The following is a 21,254-nucleotide window of genomic DNA, read 5'->3' as shown; positions in this document are numbered from 1 at the left end:
GTTGTTGAGCTATTCCTTTAAATGCATAATGAGGTTAATCAGTCTCTGAGAACAGCTACAAACACCACATACCTCTTTCCGATGTGCTTGTTGGCGACAGACAAGGACGCCATGGCAGAAACTGTTTCGGCTTCCTCTGCATCACGCTGGAGGGCTTCGCTCAACGAACAACCCAGTGTGGAGGCGGAGCGCTGCAGTGAACGCCAGTACTTACCTAGAAGCAATGACAGGGTACATGTGTAACTGGAACTCAGTGTGAATAGGAGGCATGTGCATGTAGATGTATGAACAGTCTAGATCAACACTTGGTTTCACTGATATGCTGCGTTCACACTAGGGCCAACAAAAGTTACGTACTTTTTATGAGTGTGGCCAGCTACTGTCAGCAAGTTGTGTTCCAAGAGGTTCTCAAACACTCGTTTTAATTGTTGGATATTGTCATCCCTTTAACCCTTTATAGGGCACTCTAAATTTCAGCCCCAGTGTTGTTATAAGAAGACTTTGTTACTTTTGTGAAATTTTTCAAAATTTCTAGTTTTCATGGAGAAAATTAACATTAATGAATTTATAATTTACAGTTCCTCGCCCTTAGGTGGTACTCAAATGTAAACATGTATTTAGACAATTAGAACATAAGTGCTGATTCAGACACGTTAACATACACATTGTCACATTAGGCCATAGGTCTTCAACAGGGGGTCAGTGACCCTTTGGGGGTCGGTGGAGGTACTGCAGGGGGGTCTCAAAATCTTTGGTTGATTAGACATTTTTTTATATACATTTTTTTTTTAAATTTTACCCCACAAATTTAAAGAGAGCCTATTGAGTCTCCAGGTGAAATCCCATGTATGTAATTATGTTTATGTCAGGTTTGTTTATGTTCATGGCAGTTGGGCGGCCACTCTACTGTTGCACATGTTTGAAATTCAAAAAAATATATATATATTTTAACCTGTGCATTATTTGAATAGATTAATATTGAATGCATATGTACATGATAATTATAATGTGTATTTAAAAATAGAACTAGTTTAATACAGAACACATATAGTAGGTAGGGGATCTTAATCTTAATCTCTCCATGAGTTTGGGGGTCTGTGGAAGACCCTAGCATTAGGCAACTTTAGACCACTTCTTCCTGGTACCTAATAAAGCAGTTAAACTCAGAGTTCATGCAGAGGTGGACCTTGCAGACCACATTTGACCCTAATTTGACCTGAGAATGTTGCCTTGATCTTCTCTGATTGGCTGAGTGAAAACCACATGCTTCTAAACCTCACTGACTGGCACTAAAATGTGTGCCGAAGTTACCATATATGGTTCTTTGCCCCGTAAAGGATTAAAGGTACTGATTGACGCGTCCCTGTAGCTCTGAAAAAAGTTGAAGCCGGCTCAACTCTGATGTGTCACGTCTCAGTTTGTCACTTCGTATTGTTGACTTCCATTGAAAATGGATTGCAGCTCGTTGCCACTTGTGTAAACACAGCATTAAATTTGGCCACATATTATTTATAATGCTATGAGGAAAGAAATGTATCTGCCGACCTCTGGTGTGTGTAGGTGTATATAATCAACTCACTGTGAACTTCTATTACTTTCTCCATAGAGTGCACAGCATTGGCATTTGGTCTCTGTTGCAGTACCTCGTCAGGAATGGGGTCCAGCTGAAACAAACAGAAAATGATATCAAAAAAACATTTCCTGATTAACTTTTTCAATTAATCTTTGTGGTTATTTAAGACACTTGACACTGGACATACTGTGAACATTAGCTAAATGCATTAAATCTCTCAAGGATTTTTTTGTGGGTATGTGCAGACATGTAATTTTATGAATGTGACTGACAGGTGTTTAGGAGCATTGCTCCAAAACCTCATTTGAACTAATATGGTTCCCTTCTGGTTTAAAGGATCATTTCTGAATGTGGACCACAGCCCACCGTGGAGTCACTCCAAGAGGTGGGGAACAAGTTGGAGCTGCTGACACAATAGAAAAAAGGCCTGCAGATGCACATCTCCTCCCACTCACAGAGAGCTTTGCTATTCTTTGACACAAACTACAATGTGTGCTTTGTACTGCGTCCCACTCTAAGGACACATACAAGTGTACACAGATGCACACACTTGGAAACTGTCTGCACATACAAACACACATACTTACACTTGCAATATATCCACGCATACACACACACACACACACACACACACACACACACACCTCAGGGAACATAGTTAAGCTTATAAAACTCTCCAAGCCACAATTCAGAGGAAGCTGGGCTACAGTATTCCCCAAAGTGCCTTCCCTACCCGGAATGATTCAATTTCCCCCTTGGCCGACAAGATTTTGTCAATCTCATACTGCTCTACATTCCACCACAGAAAACATGCATCCAGCTCAGCTCAGTCACAAAACGAAGAGAGTAGAAGACCAACTGAGAAGCATGTAAAAAGAGACACAGAGAGAAAGAAATAAAGATTTGGCCTGAGATTTGGGAATAGAGTGCCAGAGAGGAGAGGAAAAAGTCATAGTTGGTTGGTCTCGCTTGGCCAAGGCTGGAAGTTTTCTTTTAATTAAAACAAATATTGTGTGGGAGGGGTCCACTGGGGCTGAGGGAAAAGGCAGTCTAGGGAGAGGGATACTTTAATCCTGCTATGGCACGACAGGCTACATCATGCGCAGAATGGACAGAGGTGCGTGCACACAGACACACACATAAATACTGTTCAGTCTGTGCACCAATTACATCAGGTTATTTGCTGTTTGACTGACACCATCACCCAGAACACTTTAGGATTCTTAAAAGTAGCATTGGCTTAATGGCCTAATTTGCGTGAAGGACATGACAGGCAATCTGCACATATTTTTCCAGTGACCGCACATCTAACCCTTTGTATTTCAACAATCTGTACATGTAATCAGTCAAACCCAAACTTTTTTTTCCCCACACTGCAATGCTTAAAATCAAGAGGTTACGCAGAAATTTTCTAATGACAAAGAGGGGTTGGTTGGTCCAAAAGGGAAGCATCTCACATGACTCACATAATTGCATGTAATTTAATACTCAAAATCTAAGGCTCACAGGAAGATACCAGTCTTGACACCATTAATCTGAGTTTGATATTTGATACATATGGCATACCACTATTCAGTACAATCCATGGCTTGTCAATAACTAACTGGATAAACACATGTAAACTGTCCATTCAATTCAGCTCACATTACACTTTTTCAGACCAGCAACAGTGTTGATTCACAAAATGCGGATCATTAGAGATCACGAGGAGAGCACTGCGGATGTCTTTTAGAAAATAAAGCAAGCCTCAGCAAAAGTGGCCAGAAGATGTCGGCTAAACAAATTAGCACACTGCTGGTAGAATACTTTCTCATGTAATCTTGACTAACCAGAGCTACAGTCAGCCTGGACGCTTCCTCGCTTGACTCGACTTATGTTGCTTTTAGAGATGGAAATAAATTAATGTAATATGTGTATGTTCAAATGTAATTTTGTTCTCCTTCTCAGTTTAATTAGGTTAAATGGCTGAATGAAGCATGTTAAATGCAAGCAGGTTTTCCATCTAAAGTTGTTATAACATTACTCCAATTGTGTTTACTTCTCCAAAACTCTAAGCTCAGGGATTTACATCATCAATCTTTCATTTAGAACTACTGTCAGGCTACAACCACCATCTACTAAGCCAGTCCTAGCCAAGCCCATACTAATCCAGCTTACCTCAGCTCCCTGTCAGAGCGAGGTCAGGGGTTCTCTGAGGTTTTTTCGGGGTTCACCTCAGAGCAGAGTTAGACAGGGCTAGCCTGTCATCTTGACTGACAGCCGGGCCTCACGCTTATAAACTTTAATGGCTCTTGTCAGGGTACTCCAGGGGCCCCAACACTGCAGGTATGGCAACTACATATAAGCGCGCACACAGACACGCAAGTGCAATATATACAAGCATACGTTTGTCTACCACATCATCCATGGTGACATTCCTGTTTATTTGAGTTTGTGGCCCTGGCCTTGCCTCCTGTATGTCTCCATCTTGGTGCCATCAGATTGGTTGCAGTTTCATAGAGGGGTAGAGAAAAGTCCTTTCAGCAGGATTTGACTGATTTCTGAGGAAGTCTACAGCTCTGTATAAGACAGTCGTCCAAAGCACAAGTTCCCGGTCAACAAAACCAAGACACCATGGAAAGCTATGAGCAGAGAGTGAGGAATGTACCCCGGTAAAAACATTCCTGAGGGAGGCTGAAACCAAAACAGTGGAAAGAAGAGGAATTCCACTTGTTCAGCAAAGGAAAAGTGCACAAGGCATTCATTGTTTACTGTTGTCCATGTGCATATGCTGGCGGCCACTGAAACTAGTTGATTATGTTATGCTAACTGAACAAGGTAATGATGTGTATTGTGCAAAAACGGTGACCTTTTTCTGCAATGGGTGTAGGTTTGCCATGTAGTTGGGGGGGTGGTGGAGAATGGTATGGCCCAAAGGGGGACAGGTGAAGTCGAGCGTCTTACTGTAACTGGAGTGCAAACACACGGAATAACCTCACTGACAGCTGCTAACAATTAGCATATTAGTCAGTTGTTTATCAAATAATTGCTAACAACCGTGGTTCGAACTGAGCCAACATCTGTTTGCGAGCAATCATCAATTAGTCCCGAGTTCAGAGTTGACTAGTGTAGTCGCCAATGTATCATTCATGAGCTATTTAACAAGAGAGACTTCACGATTACAGATTACAGTGGTGGGGGTGAATAAAACAGCCTGTAAAGTCCATTCAGCAATTTTCTTCCCCATAGTTCCCAGCTAATTTGAGCTGCTTTCAAAGGAAACCTAATGCTCATTATAGCAAAGTTGGTCTTAAAGTGCCAATAAAAGCACAGCTATATTTCTCAAACGAGTGAACAGTAAAAACTTAATGTACAAGCTATACCGGTGGGGAGGAGGATAGAAGGAACACCTTCAGGATGTTTTGGCTTCAAAGTGGAGGTTACCAAAATCAGACTTTTACACTTTGATTTTCTAGACTTATTTAAAATGCTGCAACCGTTAATATTGTTTTTTAAGTAACACACGGGACAGAACTGGGTTTTGCTATATTATATCAATTCTAAATTAATCTTTAAAACTCCCACATTAACGTAGTTTGGGGACATATCTGTCAGTAAAACTGGTAAAACTAAAAGCAAGGCTTACTGGTGTAGACAGTGTCATGCAATCCATATTTTGTGATTTAGGCTACAGTAGATATAGTTATGGCAGGGTTTCTGTTATGGTGATGTACTGGGTTCAAGACACTTCCAGACAATACAAACCTTCAGGCGGTTTGAAGCAACATAAATAAAACACAGCTGACCAGCTAATCCAGCTGTGCTCTTATTCTTAGGTCCACTCCGCCAAAACACACAGACAGACAGACAGACATGCACAAACTAAAATATATTCTAGGGAAAAAAAAAAAACCCAACTCATTCAGTCGACTCACTCCAAGAAGTCAAAAAGCGTTCTGACTGTTAGCCAACTGTTGCCCAGATGACCTTGTTTTTTTTTTCAGACTGGTGAGGCCTACCTTTCCCCTTTAGGCTGGAAATTCCTGGCCTTTAACTTCTTTCTAAGACGTGCTATGCTGTGAGGCCATTATCGGACTTTGACAATAAATGAAACTAATGAAACTAAACAAGAAAACATGCCTTTACTCTTTCTCTCTAGATCAGTTCCCCACTGGCGTTTTCCAGCCACATTCTTTGACCATTAGACTGCTGCTGAGATTATGATAAAAACACTTATTTCCTGCTTTTTTGATCTGATCAGAGACATTTTAGCCTCTTTTTTTTCTGCTATCAGCTATCATCACTCCAAGCAACTGAATGATCTGCCTTTGTTCAAACAGCTGACATCACTTGCTGCTAAAGGTCTAGAGAAGTCAAAAACATTCACATTTTTGTTGTTCAAGGCTTTTTCACGGATCTCGTGTTAAGTCCTCTATGCCAATAAGGCCTTTAGTTCTACCTCTTCTGTTGCGTTACCGATCCGACATACTTAGTTTGTTCTTCCCGAGTCCAAAAAAAATGACTGATGAAACAGAGTAATTATCACTTGTGTGACTGTAAAAAGAAAGTTTTCCCAGAAGTTAACTTGAGACTGTAGGTGACTCAATGGGCTTATGGTTCACGTGGACGCATGCCACACATTCCAAACCAAAGTCTGTGGTTGGTAATTAATATGAGGTGCGTTACATTCTAGACATTGTAGTTCTGAACTAAAAAGGCGCATTTTCAATTTCCATTTACTATTTGATCCTTTGACCCAGGCTGACCTGCTTGAAAAGGTGTGAGGGTAATGATTTTCAGATGTGTCTCAGTGACGGGGCCCCGGGTGAGAGGGTGACAAGGTGAGTAGGGTGCCCTGCAGGGCTGAGGCAATTGACGCCTACTGCCTATTTTTAAAGATTCAGATCCCTATGGCACCCATCCAGGGACCTCATACAAAACCCCTGCTGAGGCCGGTGCTCAGTGGGCATCTGAAACCTGAGAAGCAAAGCCTCTGGTCCAATAAAATATTTTTGCTGCAGGGCGGTGTGCGAGTAACGAGAGCATCCTTCAAACTCGAAGTCCTGCACACAAACCTCCCTGACAAGAAAAAGGATCCGCCCTGCTGAGGTGTCCTTGCATTCGTGAGGCCTTAGATGTAATGGCAGTGCTATGGCGGGATACTTTAGATTTGAGTCATTGGTGGCACAGTGTAAGTAACCAGAGTTAAGTTATTAGATTAAGCCTCTAAGTTTGCAAATTTCCCCAGTGCTTTAACTTTCTTTGACAGGTTTGGCACGGAGCAGTGCCTTCATCCAAAGATTAATAACATTGCAAGCATGATCCAAAGTCCAGTAAATAAGCCCCAGTCTGTCCATTATCAATTCAAAGTTCCTTTCAAGTTTAGTCGGTCCGCAGCTCTCAGTATATTCATGTCTCACATGACAGTGAACTTGCACTGTCACAGAGTTTAATTAATGTGATCATTTGTTACAGTTGTGTTTGTTTTGCTTCACATCCAACATCCACATGGAACAAGGCCATATATTTTTCATGAACTTATTTATAGCTTGGGAAATGTGGAAAGCTGGAAGAAGATGTTCATGTATAGATGTTTAGATCTCCAGGAATGAAACAGATAAAATAAAAGGGCTTATTGATTTTATTTATATGAGGTTAACTTGTTTTGATTTTTTAATCAAATGGTTAACATTTAAGGAAACCCAGCTGATATTTAATGTGATCAATACTACTCAAGTGACAGCACTGACTTGTTTCTGTGTAACACGACATTTATAAACACTGATGCTAGGACATGATAAACTGATTTCTATTAGCTGGATTTTTTTGAGTTTTTCTTACCTCCAATGTATTGCCAAGCCCTAAATTGACTATGTACAGTCAAACAACCAGCACACAACTACACTGAGAGGTGCGGTCTATAACTAATTAAAGCTGTAGAACTGAAAAACTGTAGAACTAGATCTCGATCTGTCTGCATTTGTACTGTTCTGAATGCCTCATTGGACATGAGATAATGTCTTTAGCAGGTACAGAAGCCATTCCAGTGACAACCAACACTGGAGGTTGCGCTTGTGGTTAGGCCTGCAGCAACACTTGAGCGTGGTCACTTTCTGAGAACAAAAATAAATAAATCTAATGTAATGTCAGTCTGGATAGTCCCTCCTGATATACAAAGCCTACTTATTCGGCACCCGTGGAGTCTGAGCTTGTATGGCAAGATAATTAGATGTGAAACCTGATTTTTAAAAGTGTTTTCAACCAAGTACAACATAGTGATAATGACACATACATATGTCACGGATGATTTTACATAATCTCACTTTTCAAACAAATATTAAACAAGTCTTAAAAAAAAATCAAAGAGGACAGGGGAAACGTCAGAAGATTGCTCTTAAAGTTAAACCTTTAATGACATGTTTTTAGTTTCCTTATTGTCCTGATGCTGTGATGTTGTGTGTAGTTTATTTCAAATCCATCTGAAAAAGTTATATTTAATTTTTGCAGTGTAGCTCTAACTGTATTTATGATTTCTTTCAGGATTTTTAAAGCAAGCATCCACCTAATGTGTTTGTATGTACAGTATGTGTGGCAGAGAAGATTTCCACAGAGACTTTTGAAGTGGTGACTTTGGAAATTTAGCAGCAGCAACGCACTAAAAGATCCTTAAGTAAAAAGGAGAAACGGAAGGACAGATATAATTGCATGTGTGTATGTGTTATAAATACAGGGGATAATTCTGACACTGGATGGGTGTGGTGAATGAGGGATGTTTGTGTACTACCTTCATCTGACACACAACTGGTTACGAGCGCTTGAGTGAAAATTGTAAACAGAAATCAACAGTGGGGCACTTGTGTAATGATTCATCAAAATCTGTGGTTGGAAAATCCAGTCTGGTTTATATGGTGAACATGTTTAGAGAAAGAGGGCCAAGAGTATGTGTGTTTAATTCCAGTTTTGCACAGAAGGATCATATATGACAATTTATGAAATTAAAATGAATGAAACAATTTTTTACATAACTCCAGATTCTGAGTACGTGTTTCTATAATTTAAGAAGCAACAGTTGAAACCAGAAGTTTACATACACTGTGTAAGAAGACACAAACCTTTTTTTCCACACTGTCTGAAGTTAAATCAGACTAAACTTCTCAGATTACCAAAATTATTCCTATTTGCTAAATGCCACAATAATGAGAGAGAGAATATTTCAGATAATTTGAAGTCAGATGTTTTCATGCATTTCCTTAGTATTTGGTAGCATTTCCTTAAATTGTATGACTTGGGTCAAACATTTGGGTTTCCTTCCACAAGATTCTCGCAGTAGTCTACTGGAATTTTGGTCCATTCCTCCAGACAGAACTGGTTTAACTAAGTCAGGGTTGCCTCACACGCATTTTCAGATCTGCCCACAAATCTTCTATGGGAATGAGATCGGGGCTTTGTGATGGCCACTCCAAAACATTAATTTTTTTTGTCCTTCAGCCACTTTGTAACTACTTTGGCGGTATGCTTAGGGTTGTTGTCCTTTTGAAAGAGCCATTTGCGCCCAAGCTTTAACTTTCTGGCTGATGTCTTGAGATGCTGCTTCTATATTTCCACATAATGTTCTTTCCTGATGATGCTGTCTATAGTGCACTAGTTATTCCTGCGGCAAAACAGCCCCACAGCATGATGCTACCACCCCCATACTTCACAGTTGGGATGGTGTTCCCAGGCTTACAAGCTTCCCCCTTTTTCCTCCAAATGTAACGATGCTCATTATGGCCAAACAGTTCCACTTTAGTTTCATCAGGCCACAGGACATGTCTCCAAAAATGAAGGTCATATGCAAACTGTCATCTGGCTTTTTTTATGTTGCTTTTGGAGTAATGGCTTCTTCCTTGCTGAGTGGCCTTTCAGCCCATGTCAGTATAGGACTCGTTTAACCGTGGATAATGACACTTACCAGCTTCAGCCATCATCTTCACAAGGTCTTAAACATTTGTTCTGGGGTTGATTTGCATGTTTCGGACCAAAATACGTTAATCTCTGGGACACAGAACCTGTCTCCTTCCTTAGCAGTATGATGGCTGGACATTCCCATGGTGTCTATGCTTGCATATAATTGTTTGAACAGATGAAAGTGGCACCTTCAATCATCTGGAAATTGTACCCAATAACCAACCAGGCTTGTGGAGCTCCACAACTCTCTTCCTGATATCTTGACTGATTTCTTTAGATTTGTCAAACAAGGAAGGAGTGTGTTTGAGGTGTGGCCTTAAAATGCCTCCAATTAACTCAAATGTTGTCAGTTAACTTATCAGAAGGTTCTAAAGCCATGACATCATCATCCAAGCTTTCCTTCAGTTACATCTTTGTGTATGGAAACATCTGACTTAAAAGAAAATAATAAAAAGAATCTCTCTCATTATTGTGGCATTTAGCAAAAAGAAATCATTTTTGTAATCCTAACTGACCTAAAACAGGAGAAGTTTAGTCTCCTGTTCAGACAGCAAGAAAAAAAAGTGTCTTTTTACAGAGTATGTAAGCTTCTGGTTTCAACTGTATGTTACTTATGTAGTCTTTAGTACCACTGTAATAAAATCAGTGTCGTAACATCCTGCTTTAGAATAATTTAGGATGTAACTCATCAATACTTGGATTTCCCTGATAGCACAAAAAGTGTCTCTCCCTGTTTCACTGAAGCACCAGTGATGGAGTACCACGGGGTAAGGGTTAAGGCTCCCTGTAATTGAAAAGGTTCCACTGACCATTTTTTTTAAATATTTTTTTTAATACTTTTTTCCTTATATATCATTACAAGAATACTTTGTATTATAATCTTTCTTCTACAAATATAAGCCGCACAAAGCAGTCGAGCATCTATATCTGTCTAAGTTGAAAAAAAAATTGTGGGAGGCTTAGTCTGTATTCTGCTGTAAACCATGAATCACAGTACACAAATAAAGCAGATGTCCCTCAACTGCCTTAAGTTTTTCCATCATTTAAACATACTACACTAATAAACCAATAATGTATTACTTCAAACAGATGCATAATTTAACAAGCATCACACTATATGGCTGATAGGATCTTAATCTTATATATTTTTTTGTAAAAAAAAAAGGGCACAACAAACTTATGTGTCAATAATAGGTGTTATCCTTAGCAGGTTGTGCATTTTATTTAATGTAGCAGTATATTCAAAAACAGGAACTTTTAAAATAATGGATTCATTCCCCCTCTTCTTGGTTCTAATCTTACCTCATTGCCAAGCAGTGCAGAGATGCAGGCTTCAGAGGCATCACATATGGCGGTGAGGTCGTGACCCCCCTCCAAGGCAAGCACCAAGCGACCGCCTGCCAGACCCATCAGCTGCCTGGTCAGGTAGCCAAGGCCTGGACACACAGGAAATGACAGCAAAGAGAAGACACACATAGGGTGGGGGCAAGAGGAAAAGAACGAAATGAGTCCCAAACTTCCTTTTTGGATATTGATCAAAGAACAAAGACAGAAAAAGAGGTTGGTCCATGGATGAAGGAATGGGTGACTGCATCAGAGAGAGGAAAGAGAAAGATAGTGCACTGTGGATTTACTGGAGGCCAAAAAGCAAGCTCTAATATGAGCCAGGTTTAATTTTAATAAATGCAGCTTTGCGTTTAGTCTTGGTCTCAGCCTTTGATGTTTTTCCTCCCAGGCGGAGGGGAGTTCTAATGCATGCATTCAGTCATACTTTATTCTCCCCTAAATTCTACCCTATCCCCTCTTCCTGCAATCCTCTCTAAACCACCCATATCCCCCCCTTTGACAACCAAGACCCCTGCTCTATTTGAGATCAGCAGGACGGTTTTAAAAAAGCTCTTTGCTGGCACGCCATGGTTTCTATCTGCATACCAAAGTCAGAGGCGCAAAATATGCAAAATATGTGCGTGTCAGTCTTTCTTCCATCAGAAATTGGTGTTGCGATGCACAGTAAACAACATGAGTGTAGTGGATATGCATTAAAATGCACTTTCATGATAAAATTGTCAATTGTATAAAAAGGGCATATGGTTTAGAACAAATTAATTAATTGGGTCAAATTAAAACACATTTACTGGATAGCTGTTTTCTTACATTTGGCTGTCAGTGTGTATCCTCCCAGGGGTGGGGCATGTCCGTCCACTGCGTCAAAGCCTGAAGATACCAAGACCATGTCTGGGGCAAACTCGTTGGCAATAGGCATGACCACCGTCCTAGAGTAACCAACAGAAAATCAACAAAGTCAACAAATGAAGGTATTTATAGTGACTATGGTGATGTAAGACATCAAAGAGAAGGAGGTACGTTTTCTGTCATCTTCGTGTTTCCTATATTGTGGCTTTTACAGTGATTGTTGTATAAAAACATTTGTTTTTTGGCTTGCTGTCTTCCATGGGGAAGGCCAGAAAAGAGAGGTTCGAAATCCAATGTGTCCAGTAAGAAGTCGCTGCACAACCCACTGCAAGAACAGATTTCATGACACCAACACTGGAAACTATCCCATGTGAATATAAACTGTTATATTTTCCCCACTACCACATTTCAAATGCATTTAACTATGTCAAAGGACGTGGAACTTACAGATGAGCATAAAGGCAGATTCAGATCTGAAGTACTGGGAGCACTAGTTCTACAAGGCAATGGTAGAACTGAAAGCCAGGTTCTGTGTATATATATATATGTATATTCAGTACATCATGTATGATTTTCATTACTTTACTTTTCAAGTAAAGAACACAAAAACTAATAAAACTAAAACAAATAGCAAAATAAATAGCAAAGTTAGTGAAATAATGATTTGCTTGATATAGGCCTGCTAACAACACTCTGAACATAGTCACCTCATGGCTTCAAAGAGGACGGGTGCAATTTAAGAGTACTAGACTGGTATTAAGATTAAATGTTTGCAGAGATAGTTTCCTTACTGTCCTTGTGATGTTGTGTGCAGTTTATTTTTACTTTTTACAGTATCTTTTGAAGGGATAAGTTTGGAGATGTGGCAGCAGCAACTCACTACAAGGTCCCAAGTAAAAAGGAAAAACGGAAAGACAGATATAATTACATGTGTAACGTGTGTCAAGTACGCAGGATAATTCCAACACTGGATGGGTGTGGTGAATGAGGGATGTTTGTGTGCAACCTTCATCTGACACACAACTGGTAACGAATGCTTGGGTGCAATGTGTCATACACAGAAGCCAAATCAACAGTGGGTTAATGTGTAAATAATTCATTGATTCATTTGGTTGGAAAATCCAGTCTTGGTTATACGATGACCAGGTTTAGAAATAAAGAGCATAGAGGACGTGGGTTTAGACCGTTATGTACCGAAAGATTAGATTATGGAAAATAAAATTAAACAAATTGGGGTGAAACTTTGTAATAAAAATATCAAACCATATGAGATTATCTACACTCTGTGTAGATTAAAAATACGAAACAAATGATTAGAAAACTTAATGTTCTGGAACTTAAAGCGTTTCTATAAATTAGGAAGCAGTCATCATTCACTAAACTAGGCATTAATACTAAGTATTTTAAAAGCCTAACCGACTTTAGGAAAGTATTATGTGTCATGGCATCGTGGTTTAAAATCATTTAGTATATCTTAGTTCATAAATAGTTGGACTTGCCCAGATGGCAAAACAAAATTCACTGTGGGACCGCTAGCCCTGCGCAAGAATTTTTTTGGGGTCTGCGATATTTGGGCAAGTAGTGTTTTGGTGAGGTCTCCGAGTGATGGAGTACCACAGGGTTCCGCTGCAGGTCCCCTGTACTTTGCTGACCTCAAGAACACGGTGCTGGTTTGCCGGCTGTGGGTGAGCAGCATGCCCTGAACTCCGTAGGCCACAGGTTTTTCCAGCTCTTGCTCACCACCAAATTATAACCTTGAGCCGTGCACACCCCACCCCCCACCACAACACAACACTCATACGTACACACAGCTGTCTGAGGGTGAGGCGGGATGTAGCATTAGGAGGTTTTTGGGAGTCCCAGACAGTAAGGATACACGCAGTGCGTGCGTCACTGTGAGCTAGCATGCATCTGGCAACATTTCAAAAGAAAACGTCATGTAAAGAAGATGAAAGAGTCTCAGTGAATAAGATAGAGATGCAAAGAAAAAAAAACAAAGAAAGAAACAATGACATAACTGAGCATGTAAAGACATAAAGGAACACTAGAAGGACAAGGTAAAAATGCCATGTACGGCTACAGAAAATCTGTCTTTGTTATAACATTTCATATACTTCAAGGAAAACAGCTGTCAACAACACAAACATCTTCACGAGAAGAACTCACGGATAACTTTGTGTGAAATTAAGATACTTAATTTTGTTCAGACCACCCAACCCCCGAACACATACACAGAGACTTGGGTCATTAACATTTGGGTCATAAAAGACCCAACACTAAAGGGAGTCGGCCACAAAGGCTTATGTGGGCTGACACACGACGCAAAGGAAAACCTTGACCACCAAGGATATTTCAACCGCAAGGGGCTCCTCCACCCCCTCCTCCAACCTTAAACACAGACAGAAACAGTTCTGGTTGCGATGCTGAGAAATGCTGGTGTCATCAGTTCAAGCTCCCTCCTCCAGGATTAATGTCTTGACATTTAAAGAAACAAAAAGCCGCAGTGATCAATTAGCAGACTGGCATAGAAGGAAGTGAGTGGTTTTGAGAAAGACTAATTGTGCGTGAATCAGAGGCTATGTATGCAGAGATGAAAAAGACTTTTGTTAATTAAGAGAGGGAAGAGTTTACGATGGAGCCGTAAGCTATGGGACATCCTGAGCAAAGTGTTTGCAATTTAAACCACAGTTGGCTCTCTCCCAGTTAGATTGTAGTTTGGATAAAATTACTGGCTGTTTTGTACCATTAACTTCTCTTTAGTATTGTTTGAGTTACCTGGCAACAGGTTCATTTGTCAGTTGTGGAGGTGTGATGAAAGGTGTGTGTGCGTATGGTAGGGAAGGGGGTGTTTGTATGTACAGAAAGCATCAGGAAAAGTTGTTCGGTTGTTAAACTATAGCACTTAGAATTGTAGTTTGTAATATTTGGCGACTTTTGAAAGACACTTTAAAAAAATAAAAAAGGAAATCAATGTGGCAACAGTTAAGGTCTACATTTACAAAGCTAAGACTAAAAGACTAAAAACTATTTTCGCTGGTATTTCCAGTGGTGGATAAACTGACTTTCTCATGGTGGAAGACATCCTTTACTAATGCCAGCATCTCTGCCCGTGCACACACATCCTTCCCGTGTCCCTATAACATCTGCTGGCTTTAACAAGCTCTGCTCTAAATAATTTTTCCTCCACTATTCACAATGAGCACCTTCAGTTTTTGGCACTTGACTACCAAGACGGTTTCATGTGCACGCAACTGTAATCACACAGGTTAATATAGTTGTAAGTCTTGGCATAGTGGTCATTTTTTGAGCCAAGGAAAACTTCCTCTCTAGGGAATTCTCATCTTTGTGTAATTACTCTAGTCCCTAATTTATCCATTGCCAGATCCTGATGATGACTTCTGATGCAATGAAATCCAGGACTATAATGTGAAGAGAAAAGGGCTGAACTATGGCAATGTAGTGAAGCATGGGATAGAAAAAAACAACAAAAAAAAAAACAAACAAATCATAGAAACATTTTTTTGTGTGAATATGTCCAATAATAAATCAGCTATGTCATTCTTTGAAAAGAAAAATAAACATGTACTTCTGCCAAACACCTCTTTTTCCGTGAGAAAACCATATCATCATCTACCTAGAGAACTTTGAATTATGGACTCTGTCCTTTAGAGGGTGCAGCGCTTGTCAAAGCAGCCAACAAATGGTTAAACTGCAGAACTTGAAGGCTTCCCCCTTCGTTCATAAAAAAGTAGAGGAGATTTGTAGGAGAGAGAGAGAGAGAGAGAGAGAGAGTATAAGAGAGCAAAAGAAATCACACACGCACACTTACACTTCAAAGCCCTGTCATCTGGCACTGCGGAGAGCTGGTTTGAATTAAATTTAATTCTCCTCCTCTCTCGTCTTTCCAAGTTCATGGTAAAAAAAAGGGGGTGAAGGTGGGAAGGGGAGGGAAAGGAGAGAGAGCGAGAGAGCGAGTGAAAGAGCGAGAAAGAGAGAGAGAGAGAGATGGCGCTTCTGGTTTTCATTAGGGCCAATTTTCTTATCTTTTTTCTCAGTGCTTTTTGGAGGCTCAGACTTGATCCCCTGCAAATGCAACGTGGCACCGGCCAGCAGAGGAATGGGAAGGTGCTGGCCGCAAGGCACGCATCCCCTCCTCAAGACAGAGGGGGAAGAAGCAGAGGACCACAACACACAGACAAACAATGAGACCCAAAGAGAGAGAGTCTGTATATGCTTACACGTGTATGAAAGGTGTATGCATGCGCACATCTGTTCCACTGTGAATTTGTCCATTTTCATTTGTGCATGTTCATGTATTATGCATTTCTTTGAGCTTGTGTGGAGCGCATTTATACCGTAGATGCACAGGTCTATGCAGCATCTGCATCTGTGTTACTTTGTGTGTGTATGTACAAGCAAGACAGAATTGTGTGTGTGTTAAATCTATGAGACAGAAAACAGGTATGCTGGTGTCCCATGGCGGTTATAAATTGTCCAATACTGCTGAAGCCTCAGGGGATTAAGTCACTCTACCTTTTCCCTTTATATCTTCAGAAATCTCTCATAATGCAAAGATTTACTAACTCGTGTTACACACACAAACATCCACCACATGCATGTTCACTCAGATGCATGAATGCATCCCTGGACAAATATGTCAGAACTACTGTATAAAAGAGTGCTTCCAGATGATGTGACTGGGGGTTTGCTCAGCTTGTTCTTGATGAATTTACTATAATTAGAAATTTTATTATTAACATACATTATTAATGACAAACAAATATTTCTGAGGTCAACAGGAAATATTGCGTGTCCACTCTCACTCAGCCGTCAGTTAATGACATAATTATGCACTGGACAGAGAACATTGCAGATATAATTGTGCAAAGTAGTCCAAAACTTTAATTTTCTTTCTCTTTTGATTTCAGTCTAGATGGAACTATAAAACTACAGCCTCAGCCCAGAGCTGTAGTGACAGCAATGTAAAATTTATGTCTTTTTTCTTCTTCTTCTTTTTCAATATTGAATTATAACAGCAACAACTCTAACGATCCAGCATGATGTGCACTCTCCTCAGCTATGGCCGCCAGTAATGGGTCCTGGATTAAAATTCATAAACAGTAAAACTGATGCTATACAGAGAAATTAGTCTTCATGTATAAGTTAGGCCAGTAGTATTAAACAGCATTACAAAGATCATTACTTTTTTTACCTGCACTGATGGAGCATAATGATATACCAACTTGTGTACAAGGTATACTGCAATAGCTGCTGGTTTTAGATACGGATTATAAATAAAGCCTCTGATATATATTATGCGGTTGTCATCAGTGCACATGCACACAGAAGGAGGATGGGGAGGGGAGATAAGAATAAAAGAGAGAGGGGGAGAGAGTGAGCACACAGGGTTCTGGGGTGCATTAGAAGGCTAAGGTGTGCTTCCTGGGAATTTCGTGCCGAAAGCTGCACTGAGACAGTGGCCTGTCGGTTTGATGTGTCGAGCTCAGGCCAGATGGACACACGGTTGCAAACATGGATTCATCTTCAAAGAGACCTGGAACAAATCCAGGCCTGCTCCTTTCCAGCTGTATGGACTGGAAATGTGTAAGAGACAAGTACGTGTCTGCATTGACTCTCTGCCTGTATGTATGTGTATGTATGTGTGTGTGTGTGTGTGTGTGTGGCAGGTTGTATATAGGCCCAGCTAGTGGACCTAATAGATATCAGACGTGGTATGAGAATGAGTCCCCTGTCTACTAAACGGCTCCTGACAGATAAAACGTTCTACTGTGACAGAAAGAAGTAGATTGTTGACATTTTTTTCAAAATTATTCCCTCTGATACACCGATATTTAAAGAAGTATGTCCATACAGTCGCTCTGCAGAGCACAAAATAATGTCTTACCTGAATGCAGCTAGATACTCCGCATCACCCATAGGAGGTTCCAGTCCTCCAGTGAAAGCCATGTTTACGTTGAAGCCTACACCAGTACCACTTCCCACCTATAATGCACAAACATACATAAATTCATTTGTGATGTCTTAAGTCAAACTTGTGAACCTGAAACCAGAAGGCTACTGGTCCTTCAAACCTCGTCAGGTGCACCACTGCCAGGGAAGAAGTTCCCATCATCGAAGCGATGCAGAGAAAGGTAAAGGACACTGGGGTCTGTGTAGAAGGCCTGCTGGGTCCCGTTACCGTGGTGAACATCCTGAAAACATTAAATAGGCAGAACTTAGAACCTGTCCTTTACTTATGACATCAACAAATGAGAATATGAGTATTTTGAACTTAATTATCCACTGACTCAAACTATCAACTAAACACTGGGGACATAGTAGAAGTTGTCCTGTCACCAAATGGGACTTCAACTTATTTAGAGCATGAATGTGTTTTACCATCAACCACTTGTACCTGCGCTTTAGATAAAGTAGAGATCCCTACACTACCAGACAGATACAATTAGTCTGGATTTGAGCTGCAGCCTGTTACAAAAAAGGATGGCCAGCAGGATTCAATAAAACATTAACTTCAATGGCAGTCCGCTTTTGCCAACAACATGACATCAATTAAATGACCTAATTTTCTATATCCAAAGAATGCTCTAAAACAACAGTCCTAAAAATGTCCCTGTTAGCCTGGGGCGAGTGGCATGACAATGAGCTCGCTAGTTGCGCTAAAAGTTCCCCAGCGACAGACAAGGAGGAAATGAAAAAGCTCTTCAAAGGCTTTTGAGAATGGCCATGACTAGCCAGGGATGCCACTGAAGAGAACTGCTCCTGGACACGACAAAGGCTTTGTCATACCATCTTATAAATTAGACTCTTTGAAAAAACCAGGGCAGTATCTGACCTAAATATTCAAGACCAAAGACCAAGACCAGGCTAAAAGGTCAGATAACAGCTGCTACATTCTTTAACTCGCACATAGATGGAACATTTGTACGAAAGCAAAAATATTATTCTAGTGGGAAATTTTGTCAGATGATGACAAATTTTACTTAAACTAAAATTACCACCTTGTGACTATATGTACAATATATGTACTATATGAACAACATTAGTTTACTTCTTTATCTGTTCAGACTCTATCTATATATCAAGTGAATATGCAAAACATCTGCAGTGAAGTGGACCTTTAAGCTTCATTGAAGCATCACATCATCGTTCTATCCTTTTGGATATTTGTGTGAAATGTTTTCATAATTTAACACATGGATTTGTGAGTTACGTTTATCTGCTCAGATGAACTGAATACCATGTGATGAGGTCAAGCCTTTGATGATCAAACTCTAATCAGTTCATCCTGGAGTCAAAGTGGACATTTGTGCCAAATATAAAGAAATCCCAACAAGCTGCTCCCAAGATATGTCCACAAGATGGGACAGAACCTGAAAACATAATGCCTATGGCCGTGGCTATTGATGGTGCAGAAGCCTAAAACCATTGAACAGTAACTAGCCAGAAGTAGTTTCTCTGTGTTAAGCCTACATACTCTTATGTGTCAATGATAATTAGCTGGGTACAATCACAATCACATGTGGTTGTACATCTATACACAAGAATAAGACAGAATGTAGCACAACCCACTGGGTTGCCTGCGTAAACTCACCCAGTCCACGATGAGGATTTTACTGACATTGAGCCTCTGCTGCAGGAGCTTGGCTGCTATAGCAACTGAGTTAAAATAACAGAAGCCCCTGAGGTCATAAAGAGAGAGGACAGTAAGAAGACAGTGGCATTTCCGGATATTCAGTATATATACACAGACTTAAGAAATACACCTTTCTCACACCAGACATTCAGACTTGTCACACTAGAGAAAGCACAGGTGCATTAATGACGGCTGCATTCCACTTGGAGAGGCCCAAAATCTGTGTGTGTTGGTACATTGTAATAGCTTCCACCTGTTCTTTACTTAATCCGGCAAGTTATAATGTCTGCTGTGAAAAAGGTCTCCAACACTAAGTATATCTTAAAACACAGGATACAGGTAAATAAGGACAAGTCACAAAGGAAGGCATGCAGGGTAGATCTATTTCTCAAAGGGAATTGAATGCAAGAGGATCCTTTTCTTTTACTTACATAGGCGTGCTCTCCTCAGCGTGGTGTCCAGGTGGTCGAACTACAGCAAAACCATTCTGTCAAACAAGACAAAAATCATTCACACCGTGAATGTTACACACAGTTGTTTCCAAAGACACTTTTTTCTTTCTCTTTGAATGATAAGATGGTGCCTTTACAAACCCATTCATCTGGGCAACGCACTGAATATTATATAACATTCACTTTAAATTTATAACTCAGGATCTCCTCATGATCCAGTACAAGTGGTGGCTAATCCTATCACAACTGTAGTTCAAAAGAACATTAGAGACTTACAGTGGATCTGTTAAGGGGAGCTCTGTGAAGTGGATCTGTTAAGGAGAGCTTTGTGAAGGCAGTGTTTCCAGCTCCCACTTCTATGTGGTGACATTAGATCGATGTTTGCTCTGATGCAAAGCGAGGCAAACCGGACTAATGATGTTGAGTCAGCTGCTGTTGATTAGCAGCCAGTCGGAAGATTAGTGTAGCGACAACAGCCTCAGATGGTTTGAGGACACCCGGTAAAAGAACTCTGCACCACACGTACCTTATGTACTGTCAGTGTATGAGAAACATGGAGAAGTGTGATAACTAATTAAAACAGACAAGAAGAAGAAAGTAGCAGTGGATTGAGAGGTTGAAATGTGCGTCTTCTTGTTTTTATTAAGTAGTGGCAGCCAAACTCCAGCGGAACACTAACGGTGTAGGTGTTTTAACTGAGGGTTTAAATTTGTTAAGACATACAAACCCATGTTTGTATGTGTGTGTGGGTGGGTGGGTGGCTTGAGCAGATTTATAGCGTTCTCTGAAGAGTTGTTGGTGCAGGTGGAACTTGGTCACTTGGCGGTGGAGGATCCTCAAAGAACCATCTGCGTGTGTGCAGACTTGTGCGCATGAGCATTAGGAATCCTTTGCATTTATGTGTTGCGATCAGGTTAAGCTGATGGCATCTCAATTCCTGGTTTTAGCAAGAGGTCAGCCACGAAACTGCATTTTTCTTTCGAGTTGTGCAACGCCTTTGGCTATCAAGCTGCGATACTGCCAATCATACAAAGCACTGTATAGAAATGACCACATAGTGAGGGCTGAGAGCTTGCAATTCCAGCCAGAAACCACATGGGTGTGCAGCATGCCATGCTATCGTCTCTCTCCAAGGAATGTGATTAGTCTGTGGTATATTGTGCTAAGCTAACGCTAAGTGCAACGGCTGCTCTGCAGGTGGCTTTGGTGTAATACTAATAAAAGAGGCCTGTTGGTGTGGACTGCTGGCTTTTGCGGTGCCTGTGCACCGGGCCTCCCTGCTGGGTTCAAACAGTAAGCAGCCTTCACCACAGACTCATGAAGGCTGGCTGGGGGGCAAGGCAAGACGGGGTGGGGATGTCTGTCTGCGGAGGTGCTAATGATGGTTCTGGAAGGAGGTTTTTCTTGAGGTGTTTAGAGGTGTGGGCGGATAGCAAAACTCCACTGCTGAGAGGAT

At 40.7% G+C, this 21,254-nt stretch overlaps 1 protein-coding gene across 3 annotated transcripts in view; it reads right to left on the bottom strand.

Annotated features, from left to right (window-relative positions):
• The window catches only part of hdac4 (histone deacetylase 4), a 124,087-nt gene that overhangs the window by 5,156 nt on the left and 97,677 nt on the right, over positions 1-21,254 (bottom strand). For all 3 annotated transcript variants that reach the window (XM_047600382.1, XM_047600383.1, XM_047600381.1), the window contains 8 exons: positions 19,778-19,833; positions 19,305-19,392; positions 17,785-17,904; positions 17,598-17,695; positions 11,654-11,772; positions 10,802-10,935; positions 1,580-1,664; positions 73-214 (listed from right to left, as the gene is read on the bottom strand). In XM_047600382.1, the coding sequence (XP_047456338.1) occupies positions 73-214; positions 1,580-1,664; positions 10,802-10,935; positions 11,654-11,772; positions 17,598-17,695; positions 17,785-17,904; positions 19,305-19,392; positions 19,778-19,833 (842 nt within the window). The remainder of the gene's footprint in view (positions 1-72; positions 215-1,579; positions 1,665-10,801; positions 10,936-11,653; positions 11,773-17,597; positions 17,696-17,784; positions 17,905-19,304; positions 19,393-19,777; positions 19,834-21,254) is intronic.

The sequence above is a fragment of the Mugil cephalus genome, chromosome 12, assembly GCF_022458985.1.
Source record: "Mugil cephalus isolate CIBA_MC_2020 chromosome 12, CIBA_Mcephalus_1.1, whole genome shotgun sequence".
NCBI lineage: Eukaryota > Metazoa > Chordata > Actinopteri > Mugiliformes > Mugilidae > Mugil > Mugil cephalus.
The sequence above is the reverse complement of the archived record's forward strand: the minus strand, read 5'-3'. Positions and strand labels throughout refer to the sequence as shown.